Source organism: Vulpes lagopus, chromosome 11 (genome assembly GCF_018345385.1).
Source record: "Vulpes lagopus strain Blue_001 chromosome 11, ASM1834538v1, whole genome shotgun sequence".
Taxonomy (NCBI): domain Eukaryota; kingdom Metazoa; phylum Chordata; class Mammalia; order Carnivora; family Canidae; genus Vulpes; species Vulpes lagopus.
In genome coordinates this window covers 96,610,401-96,626,960 of record NC_054834.1, presented here as the reverse complement: position 1 = coordinate 96,626,960, position 16,560 = coordinate 96,610,401, and the positions used below count along the sequence as shown (strand labels likewise).

The window sequence follows — 16,560 nt, the reverse complement described above, 5'->3', positions numbered from 1 at the left end:
TACATGAACACATTGATTTTAACAATAGAAAGTCATTAAAACCTTGAGGTAATCTTATAATGAACCCTACACTGTAAATGGGCAGCTACATCCATCTTCCCCTCTCCCAAATTTGAATCTCAAAGGCAGTAATCCAGTGGTTGGCTTCGTGGGCACATAAACATGAAGGTTAAGTAGTAAATTGCCTTTACTAGGGGAGAGGCAACAAATCCAAACCCAAGAAATGGCCTACTTAATGCAATCATTTCTTCTGGTAAATTCTACAAGCTTTCACTTAGAGCACAGCAATCTTTCCAGAAAAAAACAAAGGCAAAGTTTGTCATGCAGTGGAAGAAAAGATTCATAGTGAATTTCTCATTTCATAAAGATCAGGATCTTTAAGTCGTTTCTTTTTTCATCTGATTTGCATTTGAGGATGAATTTCATAACTTTGAACATTTCTTGGCATATCCCAACAGAAATCTAAACCCTAGGCACCACTGATTTTAGGCTTGCTAATCTGGGATCCCTCGAGGAAGCAAATTTCCCTGTAATTATCAGGATTTCAAATTTCACACCCTCAAAAACAGCTTGGACAGATAAAGAACCTCTTAAAAGAGACTCTACTAATTTGGAGAAAATACACAGGCTCTCAAATGCCCTCTAGAGCAAGTGTGTGGAACAGCAGGTGGGGGCTGTCTTAATGCAGCCAACTGACCAAGGTGTATTTTCTCATACCACTTAATCATCTAAATCGTTTTCTTTTAAACTTATGCCCCGTAGTATATGTTAGAAAATATTAACTTATCACATAAAATAAACAAACTCAAGTTTTGGGCCCATTTGGAAGATGCCAGAATGTGCCAAGAATTCTCTTGTTCATATCTTTGTTACATATATTTTATGTTTATGTATTATTTCTTACATTTAATACACACACACACACACACACACACACACACACACACACACATTCCATCCCCTTCTGCTCAGGCCAAATAACCACCTATCCCTTTCTCAACTAGTTAAGCTTCTAGGCTTTTAGGGAATTTCAGATTTGCAGACCTACTTAGAACTAGATTTGACAAATGGCATTACTTCCTTTCCCTCCCATCTTTAGGCTGGTTTCTTATAGATCTTTCTAAACGGTGGGACATCGTGTCTCACTTTTCTTGGAAGAAGAGGCTGAGAGGAATGTATGTCAAGAGCCTTCTTTGTCTCCTTGAAGCCTCTTTTTATCCACCTAGCCCCAAGTTTATAACATTCTGCTTATCTGGTCCTCTACCTTTTTTTTTTTTTTTTTTGCCCATGGTCCTCTATCCAAAAATACCTGCTCAAAGGTAAGCAGAATGAACATTTCTACTGGCAAGGGTCCCCACCATATCTACTTGCTGTAGGGTAACCTCTTGTTTTTAGGCTTATAAACAAAGCAAAATCAAAACAATTAGCTCCAAGAGCTCATTTTAGGTTTGATATCCCTGTCTTCGAGCTGCAACAACAGCACTGTCAAACTGTCACTGTTCTGTAGTACTTGCCCCCCAGTGCCATCCAGGTCTGCACCTGTGAAACCAGGATGGGCATTGTGAGTCACTCTGCCTGCCACCACATAAAAAGCTAATTTCACATTCAGAATGTATGTTTTTTTTTTCAATACCAATAGCAACAAGAGTATGCCAAAAAATTTCCCCTGAAGCTCTATTCTGTTTTTTAAACTACAGAACATTCTTTCATAGTTTGACAGTTAAAATGCTGCAGTTAATGTAATAAACAGAGAATTTTTCTAAGTAGCCTGTCAAAACAAGTGACACTTTTTTTTTTTTTGCTAGCGAGTCTCAGATTCAGAACAATGGGAAGTACCTTTCAAAGCAACATCTTCATTATACAATCAAATTCTCAAAGTAATCTTCTCATCAAAGAATATTGTGTTATTTCTTTCCCAGTAATTATCAGAGTTCTGCAGCCTCTCTGGCAGTGGTGACTATTATAAAATGCAGCTGTGCTGTGTTAAAAAAATTGAGGGGTCCTGCCCCGGTCGTTATGGAGCCAATGCATCTCATGCCTCCACATTTCCTAATGACTTGACTTTCTGGGCAGTAAAAAGTCAACACTTCCAGGCCCTTTAAACATGCCCTTAAGTTTCCAGGAGCAAAGTGCTCAGCCGGTCTCTTTAAGGATAGTGGTGATACTGGCAATTCTTGATCAATTAAGCATATTTTTTCCCACTTAAATAAAATTAATAGAAGCTCCAAATGTCATTATCAGGCTGCTCCCCCATGGCCCCCAACAGTGTGTGTTTGTATGTGTGTGTAGAGTTTGAAAGTCTGTCCCCCAAATTAGATTTCTTCTTTTTCACTTTCCCATCTCTTAGGGACTGTCATTCCAACAGAAAGAAAAGGAGTACTAAGTCAGAAGAACTGAATCACAAGTTGATTCCACTTTTGTAGTATCATAAAACCTAGAAAGATGGGAACATCCCAAGGGCACCCAAATGATGTGTCTTGGAATACTGGTGAAACCTGTACTTTCCAGTGACAGACTAGAAAAATCCAACCTTTGGAATGTCGTTTTTTCTGAAGAATCCTTGGGCTGCCAAGGATCATGCAATTCAGTGCTGTATGGAGGGAAAAAAGCACAAGCACAGGCTTCTATTTTTAAGGGTCACTAATGAAACTAGCTCTCAGGCTCTTGTGAGGGTGAATCAAGCAATTAGCATGAATGTTTCTGGCCCACAGCAGGCACTCAATAAATGTTTCTTGCATCAGAATCCAATTTGGGAGTGCTTCACCTACTGGATTATAAATTCTCCAAAGGTAGGAACCATTTTATTACTTTTTTTAAAAAAAAAAAAACCTCTTTAGCCGATGCTCAAATATCTTGAATCGAATGGCATTTCTGCTTCCCTTGAAGCAACTAAACAGCTGACAGTACATTAGCCAGGATTATATAGTTGCTGGATCATTCATTCACTCAGCAAATATTTACTGATGGTCTATTGGGTGGAATGCACAGAGCTAGGAATATGGCTTTTCTTAACTTCTATGCCAGATTCAATCCCCATTTCCATATCATACTCTATTAATATACACTACATTTTCCTTTGTAGCATGCACTAGAGCTCTTATAAAATGATTCCTTGAATAACTAATTTTTTAAGATCTGTCTCTTGGATGAGGCAGAAAGCTCTAGGAAGGAGGTGCAATGCTCTTGTTCAATGTTTCAGCCTTAGCAGCTAACATATTATCTAGAGCAAAACAGGTGTTTATCAAATATTGGAGAAATAAATGAATAAATGAATGAATGAAGTAAAATGAGATATGTTTTTGCCTTTCAGAAATTCACAGTTTGAAGCAATGTTTCTCAACAGGAGCATTATTTTTCAGACAGCTCCTTATTTTGTAGGGTTCTAGGTATTGTTGGGTGTGTTTAGCATCCCTTGGCCCTTGCCACTGCCCAGTGAATGGCAGAGGTGCGCCCCTCATGCATGGACTCAAAATATCCCCCGACCTTTCCAAATGCCCCTTAGGAGGCTGTCCCACTTTTCATTCAGAACCAATCACTGTTTGGTGTCAACTTGAATTAAAGTGGCAGCCGGAAGGGGACGGATCCAGACAACAGGACAAAGGTATGTGGGGAAGGTAGAGGCGAAGCAGGCTGACATGAAAGAAAGCGTGGTTTAGAATGGTGTTCATTTGAGTTCTCTCTGCCCTGATGGTTCTCTTGTGTCCCCTCAGCCACTCACCCCTGTGATCCTTCAGAGAGAGCATAAATTGGCTGGGCAAGGTTCTTGGATGCTACCCATAATTAGGTCAGTGAGGGCTGGCTTTTCTGTTTGATAGTTTGGATTTTTCCATCAAATTTGTGTTTGAAGGAAGGGTTTTGGGGCTCAAGGGGCTGAACTAGAACCAATGTTCTAGAGTTAAAAATGATAGCACTAACTGGATCAGGGAAGGCCTTTGAAACACATGGTGGTGGACATTAAGACCCAAGAGAAAGTTTTGACAAAAGGGACATAACACGACAAAGAAATAAAATACGTTGAAGTGAGGAAATAGAAGCACTGAGAAGTACTCTACATTGGTCTCAGGGGCAGATGTTTGGGGAAGCTGGTCTGAGGGACATGACACTTTTGCAAAGGGCCTCATGGCCATACAAGACACTTAAAGTATAATGCTCTTGTCAAGACCCACTAATGTGTGGAGTTGCCAAGCCTGTGACTCAGAGCCCACATCCACAGCTGCTGGCACTGGTTGCAGGGTGGAGGGCCATTTTATTCCCAGAAAAAAACATAAGCCTGTGTATAGTGGCCTCAGAACCAAGTGCCAACTCATCCTTTATTGAAAAGGATTCCCTGAGATGGGGGCCGTGGCATATGCTTCTTTGCATGGCCTAGAACCACGAGGAGAACTCCCTGAGTAAAACAGGGGCTCAGTACACTCCTGCTGATTAAACACTTCAGAATCCTTCAGTTTAGCTGATGGGCTGTTACTGAGGGTAAGGAGGGGTTTCAGCTGAGATGGAAGGGGGAGAGCATCTCACTGGTGGAAAGGAGGCTTGGAAGCACTAACAGAGCAGTGGTATTCTCTCAAGCACGGGTCTTCCAGCTGAAGAGCAGAAGGTTCAGCATGGCTCGAAAGGATGCGTTGAATGAATGAATGAGCACAAGCACAGGCAGGATGTCTGTGGTTCTGATGACCTCCGTCCTATTGCATTAGAAAGAAAGGGGTTGCCGCAGTCTGGCATAGAAACAGAGCAGTTTCTGTTTGTCATTGCCCAAAGGTCGTTTAATGTGTGGACTCAATTTTGACATCCTGAACCAACCACTGAAAATCTGTACAGTTTAAACTCCTACAAAAGGGAAATGGAATTATCTGGCTCAAAAATAAAACAGAAGGGAGACGAATACTGCTGTGTCACCCCTCTGGCCCTGGGGAAAGGCCAGGACTTTTGAAATCAGTCTACTTCCCTGTGGCCCAGGCGAGCGCACCTGCACACCCCTGCGCCCCGGGGACCCGCCGAGGGCGAGCCCGGTGCCCTCACTCACGGTTTGCGGAGGATCATCCTCATGTGGGCGTCAGGGCCCATCTGCGACAGCAGCAGCATGGTGTCCTGCAGCTCCTCATCACACTCCTTCTTCTCCTCCTCGGTAGGCAAAGGGGCATCCTCGTGCTCGTCATCCAGAAATCGATAAAATAAATATTTGTCTTGGAAATGGTGCTCCTGGTCCACTATGTGAAACATGAAGGCAAGCGTCAGCTGTTGTGGGTCTGCCTCACAGCCCCGGTCACCAGAAGCAAGTGGATGGTGTCGGGCAAGAGAGCCGAGTGACAGCCAAGTGGAGAGACTCGCCCCTCTCACTGCACTTCGCCTGGGCCGTGCAGCAGGGAGACCTGACATCCCAGCTGTGGTCATGCACCTCGCAGCTCTCTCTGACCCGCCCGGCTCTGCTCCCCGGCTCGGGCTTGCCCTACCACTTTCTCATGAGAGCCTGCCAACTCTTCTGAGATGAGCACTCTGACCAGCAAAAATTGCCTTGGTGACATTTTCTAGCATGTGGGGCATGTGTCCCAAACAGGAAAATAACCAACTGCCAGACCGTGCCTTATAATGGGATTTGAGGGCAGACTTAAAACGACCATACTTTATAGGGATCAGAATTCATGTCTTTTTTTCTGTATGTACTGTTTGTAAATGTGTCTACACTGAAAAAAGAAAAAAAAAAAACGAGTAAAATTAATTGTTTGAATGAAACTGATAGGACCAAGCTTCTAGGTCCTATAATCCTAGAAAGAACTTAAGGTAATTTCCATCCAGTTCTGATTTCAAAAGTTTTTTTTTCTCTTGTTCCTTTTAAGGAAAAAGAATTAGGGGGATCCCTGGGTGGCTCAGCGGTTTGGCACCTGCCTTTGGCTCAGGGCACGATCCTGGAGTTCCGGGATCGAGTCCCGCCGTCGGGCTCCCTGCATGGAGCCTGCTTCTCCCTCTGCCTGTGTCTCTGCCCCTCTCTCTCTCTCTATGTCTATCATAAAAATGAATAAATAAATAAATCTTTAAAGAAAAAGAATTAGATGTCGGTAGGACAGTCAGTGAACTCAGCTCAGAATCTCTCATTTCTAAGCCCCCTTTCAGGATGGAGCATCAGCATGGCCAAAAGATGAAGAGAAATGGTAGATTCCTGGTGCTCAAAATATGATCCCCAACAGCAGCATCAGCAGCATCTGGAAGCTCATTGGAAACATGGACCCTCAGGCCCCATCCCAAACCTGCTGAGTCAGAATCTGCATTTTTAAGAAAGATTTGTTAATTTATTTGAAAGAGAGACAGAGGAGGGGAGAGAGAACAGAGAGAGAGAGAGGGAGGGAGAGAAAGAGAAACCCTGAGTGAGCACAAGCAGGGGGCCGTGTGGAGAGGGGTAGAGAGAGAGGGAGAAGCAGATTCCTCACTGAGCAGGAAGCCTGACACAGGGCTCAATCCCAGGACCCTGGGATCATGCCCTGAGCTGAAGGCAGAGCTTAACCAACTGAGTCACCCAGACACCCCCAGAATCTGCATTTTAACAAGAGTCTCAGAGGGTTCGTATGCACATTAAAGTCTGAGAAACACTGACGAAGGCATCATTAGATTCTCAGGTATTGTTAAGTTAAATGAATGATTTTAATAGTTTGTCAGTTTGGAGAAATGGTCTTAAAGCAAATGGCATAAGTAGTTCAACTACAGTTCCACTCCAGGACTGACCAGCCAACCTGCCCAATGACAGTCCCTGCAGGAATCAGGGGCCTCAACTGTCGAGCACATTCCTGATCTGCAATACGGTCATCCCGTGTGTATACAAATCGGCTCCCCCATAGTTAAAAGGCAGCTTCTGAATTCATTACTGTCTTTCATGCTATCAACCCAGCCACACATTTCATTGCTCTTCATTTGGCCCCCGCACCAGGATTGCTATGCTCAGAGTATAATCACACTATCAATGAACCATGAATGCAAACTAATAAACATAATTGGAACTGATGCACTTGGGTTGTAATTTCATTTTCCCTTCATACATTCTCCCAAGTTAGGAAGGCACAATGGTGGAACATAGCAATCAATAGCCTCCACTCGCTGCATTTGTATTGCTAAATGAAGATGCTGGCTCTGTGGGCCCCTAAAGGGATCATAATTCTTTTTTTGCCCATGTGGGAGTTTAGTGATGACTTACTAGGGAAATGCATTTAGCATTTCCAGAGGGTTTTCCAGGGACTGTGGCTTATCTTACCGTGATTGAGAACACTGTCCTCCACCAGCACCTGCCACATGCCAACAGCTTGAGTTCGGGAGTGAACGCATGAAGTCTGCTGCAGCATCCAGTCCACCAGCTCGGTGCCCACACAGCATTGCCTAAGGAGAGGGGGGACACAAAAGAGTGGGAAGTCACCCCCTTGCAGATGAAGGCTGGGAGATGGCTTTTGAAAGACCTTCCCAAAATGCTTGTGCTCTTCCACCCTAAGAGGTCTCACTGCAAACAAAGCACATCCTGGTGTGGCCTCAGGTTCTCAAACTTGTACAAACCAGTAAAACCACTCAGCTCATGAGGGAACCTTCCAGCCAATGAAAAAGCATTACAAACTGCAGATCCAGGGGAAACAGAATGGCCACGAGATGGGGAGCATTATCTAGCAAGCTAATCCCAGGGCCAGAAACTCTCTTGCCTTGAGTCGGTCCTAGAAAATCTCAGTGTAAAATGAAGGCAAAGCAAAATTCTGAATTCCTTCACCTGAGCCTTGTGAGGAATGAGTTAATGTTTGTGAGGCACTTGGAGGTGCTACATGAAAGGCGCTGTATAAGTGCAAAATTATATAGCACTTTATATTTTCAAGTAATACTACTGATCTTCCTCAGAGGGGTGTTGGGAGAAACAAGCAATTAGTGATGCAAATCTCTTTGAAAAAAGTCCTATGTAATGAGCATCAGCACTTCCGCAGAGCCTGTCATCTGAGGAGCTCCACATGCTTTCTGTAATAGTCACACATTCACCTGTATGTAAGTTGCCCCTCTGTGGTAAGCTTGTTGGGATGGGCAAACTACGTGTATTAGTTAGAAACATATAATTATACACACAGACACACACACACACACACACACACACACACACACACAAGGGAACACTGAGGTGGGGTGAGAGAGAAGGGTGGGGTTTATGGCATGATGGTTCAAAGGTGGAAATGAAATCTTGAAGCCCTAGGAATGAATCCCAGGGATAACATAGGAAGTCACAGAGCAGCTGGGTCTATGTCACTATGTCATTGGTGGCCTCCCCTTTGTGCTAAGGACAGCACCATCTCTGGGGTGGAGCTCAGGAGCTCCTCTCTAGTTTAAACTGGAGAAGCTTCCTGGTGCTGTGCCACACTAGGAAGAGGCTTAGCCTGGGAGGGATCATGAGATACAGCACTCGGTCTACTAGCTAGTAGCTATCTGACTGTGGCCATATCGTTTAAGCTCTCTGGTTCTCAGTTTTCGCATCTGTAAAAAAACAAGGAGGAAAAGATGGCCTCTAAGGCCACTTCCGGTTCTAATATTCTAGGAAGTCTGAGATCTGTCCAAGCTCCTGGGGTGCCCTGATTCAGATCCTACTATCGAATATTTCACAAGGAAGATGTACTGAGAAGGCCATCAGATTTCTAGGGCTGCTCTGAAAACAGTCTATACTCATATAAAGAACTTCAATGAGTGAAGGAGGCATCTATGTACTGTTCATTCTTAACATATGACCTGTCAAAACATGCCTCTTCCAATTTGAGAATTTATAAAAGAATAAAAAATTAATTCCATGTGGCTTTTAATTCGATTAATTATCTTTACTTAAAGGAACTGAGATGATCTCAGAACACCTGGGCCTTTGTACAGGGTATGAGAACCCTGTAGTCAGAATACAGAACAAAGATACATAGCTGGGCCACTTGCAGCTGATGGAATCACTGGGCTGCCTCTAGCCACTTTAGAATCGATAGTGTACCTTAGCATGTGATCACTGGAGGTGACACTACATCTGAAGAGACTTCAATGCTCTAATACTGCGGCAATGACAAAAGTGGGTAGAGAGTAGGAAGGAGAGAGATGGAACTGGGAAGTACAAGATATGGGGCAAGGAACCCAAACTCCGGTCCAGAAAAAAAAAATCATCCCTTCGGCTTCCAGTTGAGTCCATGGGCTATTACCGACAGATCATTAATTTGTGTCATAGGGTGTGGAATAGATATGACACCTATATTTCAGGGGTTTAAAATACTAGTACTATGGAGCAAGAAAGAGTTTATGGTTTCTGACTTCTAGTTTCCATTTTGTCTAAAAGATGACATATTTTAATGGAATTTCCCTAATGCAAGTCAACACTTGGAAAAGCATAGTCACATCCTAAGTCAGGGGAAAAAATAATAAAGACTGAAAAAGAAAAAGGTCATTTTTCTTTTTCATATGAGATTTTGAGATTCACTTAATAAGTTAAACTGTTCTAACTCTCTGTGGAAACATGTGACACATGATTTTTTTTTAAACCTTACTTCTCTTAAAATTATAGCAGTGTGTAGAGACTACAGTCTTCCTTTTGGAAAGGAATGAATTTCCAGGGTTGGAGAGTTCCCAATGCAGTCATCCAAAATGGTAGCTAGTAAATATCAACATTAAAAGGGCTAGGTGTCTTAAGAAATGGCATATGTCTTAAGAAATGGAATGTATCCTGTTTGATAAGACCAAAGTGTTTCTCAAATCCCATCTCATTTCCAAATTTCTATTGAAAAAAAGGCCAATTAATGTAACAAATATACTGTCAGTTTTGGTCTTGTAAACATATTCATGACAAGCACAAACAGAAGAGTGTTTGTTTTCATGCAGAAAAAGTGGATTTTTGGAAAAAGTGATCCAAAGAGGAAGAAGCCATGTTTTTCCATCTCTGTCCTTGGGAAAGAAACAGATCTTGAGGCACATGTACTGGAAAGTTTGCTATAGGTTAATCGGTCTAATTTTATAGGTTCTGTCATAGTTGACAGTCACTAGAAAGATACATATCTTTTATGATAACTTTAAAATTTGTATTCTAAGCTTTTCACTGTGTCTTATGAATTTGGTTCATGTGAATCAAATGGCTTTTGACTCATGCCAGGTCTGACGGGTTCTGAAATCATGTCTAGGCTAAATGCAAGAGTTGAGTGATTGCTGAAAGAGGGTTATGAGGGTGCTCCATGGGTGGAAAGAGAGAGTGAAGGCTTGTGTGCCATACATAGGCCATTCCAGTTCCTAAATCCTTGTTGAATTGAAAAAAATCAAAAGCCAAAGATCAGTCATGAATCTTTAGTTGACCTATCACTGTTCAGTCATCCCAGAATATTCAACTAAATAATTTCTTAACTCCAGTGACAGCTATAATGAGTCCTTATTCTAAATGATTACAGATGTGATACAGAGTTGTATATCTCACTATATGTATACTAGAATGAAATCCTACAGTGGAAAGTAAACTCTGTAAAGGACATTGCATAATTTTGTGCACTCTTATATCCTTAGGGCTTAGAACACAATAGTATCTGGTGCCCAGTAGGTACTTAATACTGGGCACCAACATCTGTGAAATGAATGAATGATAGAATGAATGAAAAGATCACTGCACATGGAAATCAACCAAGGTTGGTTGGTTTAAATCCTGGCTCTACCACTCACTAGACTTGTGACTTGGACAAAGAAAATTATTTAATCTCTCTAAGCATCAGGTTTATCATCTGAAAAGTGGCCTAACACCTACCTAGCAGGGTTGTGAGAGGGAAATAGGGTAACATATGGAAAATGGTCTGGTAGAGGGCTTCAAGCACAAATATATGCTCAGTAAATGTTAGCTGAGTCTCATTTAAATCTAATAGTTTCCCTAAAAAAAAAAAAACACTAGCAAACAGAAATTTAAAAAAATTTCTTCTATCATAATTAAACCAATGTCCATGCAAATTAGTTTAGGAATAACTTCTCAGAATATTAATGATACTTAAAGTTAAGCAGGGATCAAAGACAAGCTTAGATCTTCCAGAACCTTGAGGATTACAAAACAAGCTGCCATGGATACAAACACAAGAAAACATAAGGTTGTTCCAATTTCACTAGACATGAATCTGAGGCGGCCATAGCCTTTAGGATGATTGCACATACCTGTATGTCTTTAGGTGGTATTTTCTATCTCTTATCATGTGAGGGGCTCGAGAAAGAATGGCATTTCGTAAAATTTTTCCAGCCCTGAGGATCTTCTCTGAAGGGACCTGGATTTTAATGAGGTGAAAGAAGAGGAAGAAGAAGGAGATTTTATAGAAGGAAAAACAAATCAGATGAATACTTAAATCACTTTCTGACTCTGGCTTGAAAAATACAACTCATTCACGCATTTACATTGTTCACTTGTCTGACATGTCACTGTTTCATTTAAGAACTGAAACACACTGAATATTTATTGTGTCTAGAAAATGTATCCGAAGTTTCTTGACGTGATGCTCTGACATACTGACCACCTCCAGTAGTTACTTAAGAAGCTAGCTCTGATGGCTCATCAACCCACCTACATCCCATTACCTTGGTAATGGTGTTAGCAGGACGAAGAGGAACGTGAGGTTCAATGAGAGGTGTCTGAAAAATAAAATGTTAAGGCAAAAGAAAATTAAACTAAAAGTTCGCTAAAGAAAATTATGGGTTGGGGGGATAATAAGAAACATCCATTTTTATAAAACTCAAAATAGAATTAAAAAAAAGAAGGGATAAAATCTGCCTGAAGAACTTGAATGCAGAGGCATTCAAAGGGCAAAATTAGACCTTCAATTTGCCAAAATTTAAATATAAATTATTAAAAATGAAAAAAAAACAGGAATGATTAGATGTTTGCAGCCTTAATGAAAAGGGAATCAATATCTACTCAAAGCATAACAAACATCAGAGCACAAGAAAGAGCAAAACAAGATAAACATGTATGGAGATTAAAAATGACCCATCTCAGGGGATAGGGATAAAGCATTGATTTAGAATGAAAATGAGCGATTTCATTTCCTCTGTCGTGTAGTTAAGATTCTTTTTCTGCAATCTGTATTTTTGGAAAAAAGCTTTAATTGCTAAATGATAACTTCTCGGTGGTTTTATGTACTCAAGTTCCTAGAACCCACTGGAACAGCTAGTGTACCATCTCTTTCATTTGCAAAGTGGTATACAGCTTTGGGGATTCCGTGACTGTCAGTGCAGCTCTAGGATCTGTATGAGGCCCCCTCCATTATCCACGTTCTTTAGATGAAGCTGTTGAATTGGGATCCCAGGAAAATGCCTTGGTACACAGCTACACAGGTAGGTCCATTAGTCCTAGCAACGCCCCCTCCCTCTAGTTCTCTGTAAGATCTGGCAATGGCATTTCCAAATGGACGAGAAAGATATGAGTGGTCAAACATGGTGGTAAAACCATCAATACAACATGGTTTATGCCACTTCCAGAAGGTAGGAGATGACGGTGCATTTAATTATGAGATTGTATAGGCAGAATCATGCCCCCCCCACCCAGATGTCCATATCCTTATCTCCAGAACCTGTGACTATATTAGATTACACAACAAAAGGGACTCTGTAGATGTTAAGTTAAGGCTCAAATTAGGGAGGTTATCTTGGTGTTTCCTCATAGGTCTAGTGCGCTCATATGGGCTCTTAAAAGATAGAAGGGAGAGGCAAAAGCATTCTAACCAGAGAGACAGCAGCATGAGTCAGACTTGGCCTGATTTTGATGGGTTTGCTGATATAAGGGGCCAAGAGCTAAGGAAGGAAGGTAGCCTCTAGAAGATGGAAAAGATGAAGCAATATATGGACCTTCAGAAGCAAATGGCTGCCAACACCTTTATTTTTAACCGAGTGGGATCCATTTCAGACTTCTAACCTACGCACTGTAGAATTAATTAACTTGGGTTGTTTTAAGCCACTAAGCTTGTGGTAATTTGTTACAGCAGTAAAACAAAACAAAACAAAACAAAACCTAATGTAGACATTATTACACTTAATACTAAAAATCCTACTTTTTGCAAATTCAAGCCATTACACTCAAAATGAATTGGTAGATTTTCCCTCTCATCCTAATTAAAAAATAGAATCAATGGAGGAAGTAAAAGTCAATATTAATTTAAAATAATTTACATACCAAAAATCAAATATACATGTATAAATATATGCCTTTCTTTTTATCGACAGCAAATTTCAGATGAGTTATGACTTTTATATTATTATAGAATTAAGGAAATGGTATAGAATACAAAGTTGTAAGAGAAGGACAGACGAGATGCAGATTTACTTTGAATGACTGAAATCTCACTGGCTTACTTAAACATTTCCATCACCTCCCTGACATCAAGGAGACTTTTATTTTCTCCTCTTGAAATCACTAGAGCACAGGCGTCAAGCAATATTACAGTATTTTAGCAGCATACTGTTTACAACCACCATAGACCAAGGAATGTCAGTCTGGGCCAATACAGTAGGAGCTTTAAACAGAGACTGTCTTTGCCCAGAAATAGCCCACATTCCCTTAGGGCAGACCTTCAGATGGGAGAGCAGCCGTGCCCTGTGTTTGTACTACTTCCTCAAAGAAGATAGAGTTGTGTGATCCCAAGTCACCTGAAAAAAAAAAAAGTTCAAAAGCTCCAGACCAGCATGCACCAGGGCCCTGGAAATGTGTGCAGTTAAAACATGCTGATTATTTTTGAGTTGTGAGTTCCCAGTAGTCCTGTATCCCACTTCCTTATGTTACACAGCTTGGTTTATATGTCTAGGACTACTCCTGGTAATGTATGTAAATTGTAGAAGCTTCTGGTTATTCTTGAAGATAATAGAAACACATTTCTTCTTCCTGTCTTCAAAGAAAGAGGTGCAGGTGTATGTGGTCTACAGTAGGTGGATGTGGGATTAGCTTCTGAGGCAATCTTTGCTTTCCTAGGAAAAAGTTCACCTTCTTTTGCAGTAGTATTTGAGATCCTGGCTGGGCGAGAGGTCAAGAAGATGCCCATGCTTGAGGATTACTGGTGAATATTTATTCTTTGGTAGGTACAATCAAACATTATTTGAAGACTGAATCTTTTCATTTGTTTCTACAGAGATGGCTGTATTTGAACAAAATGCCAAAAGTGGTCCCTAGGTTTGTTAATTTGGATAGCTCCCTTTTTGATTCCTTGGAGTCCTCAAAAGAAAGTATTACGAAAGCAAGGGAAGCATCAGGCTTCAACAAGAATTGTTCCTTTGATTTGCAACTTCTAAAGAGGTAAAATGTACGCAAGGTTGCCATTCAGCCTGATAATCCTAGTACTGGTTCCAGGACCCAGAGACTGTTTAATCTGTTGAAAGGCAGCGTTTTCAGAACCTTTTCCTGGCTCAAAGATTGTAGGTTTAGGGGTAACACAATGAATGGATGCTTTGAGAATGGGACAGTCCTTTTATTTAAATAAAACCTCCAAGGAACCCATGCAGGGTGAAAGCGGGGAAAGTTTTATTTTGGGGGAATAAAAATTTGTCTTTGAAAGGAACACTATGTCCAGTTAGGCGAGAATCCATGCTCTATGCCTAACAGCCAGAGGTGGTGAGACAGAGGGTATCCACGACAGGCAGTCCAGGTCCCTGAGAAACAAAATCAGTCAGTGGCCACTGCCTGTTCAGGGATCCCTCCATTATGAGCATGGCTTTATTGCTTTTGGATCCGCTTATTTCCTTTTTTGGTTTCCCTTGGCTTTCACGTAAAGTTCCTTTTTAAGAATTTCACCTTAGCTGTGCTTTAGAGAAACAAGGAAAGGAATTTCATTTTACAAACGATTAGGTTAAATAAAAGAGGGAAAGAAGCAGCATGGTGATATTAGTGAGAATCAAAACAAGAAAAGAAGCCCTGAAGGCAAGACCAAGCATTTCCTATGTCAGGCCTTTTACGCGTTTGTCCACATGTACACCGTTATCTATGCTATCTCATTTTTTATGGAGAACATTAGGGCCAGACACACGTAGGGATCAAGCTCACTCAGCTAATATCTGTTAGTGCTCAGGGTTGAATCCAAGTCTATCCCAGTCCAGTGTCTATATGGGAGGTACAATGACCCCCTCCCACCTGCACTTCTCTTTGAAAGACATCTTTGCTCACCCTTTGGGAAAGATAATGTTCTGCTTGATTCAAATCCATCAAAAAAGTGCATCTAAGGCCTTCTAAGTTATTAGGTATCAGACTTGAACTTATGAGTTTTCAGCAATAAGTATTCACAGTGATCCACTATGAATTAATGCATCATGCTTAGTTTGAATTAACTTTTTAAAAAGCATGTTTGTGACAATAAAACATTTGGTATTGAGGAGCTATCCTACTAAGGCTAAGACAAATGTATCAAGGACACAGGTAGCAGCCAAAGGGTAATAAGCAGGACAACGAAACCACTCAGGATTTCCCACAAAGGGAATTTAATGCTGGGAATTGGTTTTATGGATGATGGAGGAGCTGTGAAGGCAAACAGGTGTCTGAGAAACCAAAACCAGATGTCAGCAAAGAAGGAAGCCCTCAGTGGAAGGCCAGAGGGACCAGAACCTGAGTTGGGCATCCTGGTGGAAGCAGGAACTGTGGTGGCCTCCATGTCCTAGCAGTAGAGCCCCGGTGCCAAGAGTGGGGCAAGAACCCTCCTGCCTTCAATCTCTGTCTAGCCAGAACCCAGAGAAATGAGGCAAAGAATTTCATTTATAAATGATTAGGTTACACAGAAGAGGGAGAGAAGAGAATCATGGTGGTATTAGTGAGATGATCAAAGAGGGAAAACCAGCCCTAAAAGCAAAACTGTGGCCAGAGGAGCCTGGGAAATGGTGTCTGCAAAAGTTGTCCTCCTTGTGATGCACAGCTGAGTACAGGACGGGTGAGAAATGCTTGAAGGACAAGCAGACCCAGGACCTGCACGGCAGGGTGGAAGTGGTGGCCACGGATCGGTGACAGGGCTGCCGCATCTCCCAGGCTCTCTTCCTGTTGGACCACAAGGAAGGAAGGTGGACAGTGAGCTAGCAGGGTGAGCCTTCATTAATGCCTCCTTGGTCTGTTTTCTAGGGCTGCCCGAAGTTTTGTCCTATAGCCAGAAAACACACATCACAAACAAGCTCTAAGGAACCGACCCCTCTCTGATGAAATTGCATACATTTCAACACATCAATCATGTGTTGAGGATAAAAATTTTTCTTCCCCACCTGGGCATGAAAGAATCCAAATTGGTCTGTGAAAATATGATCCTAAAAAGCTAGGCAGAGAGAACAGATAAAGGCAGAGGTATTCAGCTTTCTCTCTGCTTTTCTTGGCTTTCTCCACCGAAGACTTCCCTCAGGATTGACCGTAATTGGTTTTTGTTTGTTTCTGGAGAGGGGATGCATTCTACTGCTTTTTATTATATTTATATTACTACTGAAAAGGAGAAACAGTAAGGGAAAATATTCCTTTTGGCACCAGAGCCAATTCAGAAATACTAATCAGGTGATGAAAAATAGGAATTTAGCCTCCATTACAAAATGCACAATAACTCCCCAGTAGATTATAATGAGGTATAAGGC

General features: G+C 41.6%; 1 protein-coding gene across 15 annotated transcripts in view; it reads right to left on the bottom strand.

Annotated features, from left to right (window-relative positions):
• RAPGEF4 (Rap guanine nucleotide exchange factor 4) overlaps positions 1-16,560 on the bottom strand; it is a 284,560-nt gene that overhangs the window by 73,027 nt on the left and 194,973 nt on the right. For 12 of the 15 annotated variants that reach the window (XM_041721890.1, XM_041721905.1, XM_041721891.1 and 9 more), the window contains 4 exons: positions 11,560-11,613; positions 11,146-11,252; positions 7,235-7,356; positions 5,021-5,204 (listed from right to left, as the gene is read on the bottom strand). In XM_041721890.1, coding sequence (XP_041577824.1) covers positions 5,021-5,204; positions 7,235-7,356; positions 11,146-11,252; positions 11,560-11,613 — 467 coding nt within the window. The remainder of the gene's footprint in view (positions 1-5,020; positions 5,205-7,234; positions 7,357-11,145; positions 11,253-11,559; positions 11,614-16,560) is intronic. The other 3 variants (XM_041721892.1, XM_041721899.1, XM_041721904.1) reach the window with 1 other exon arrangement.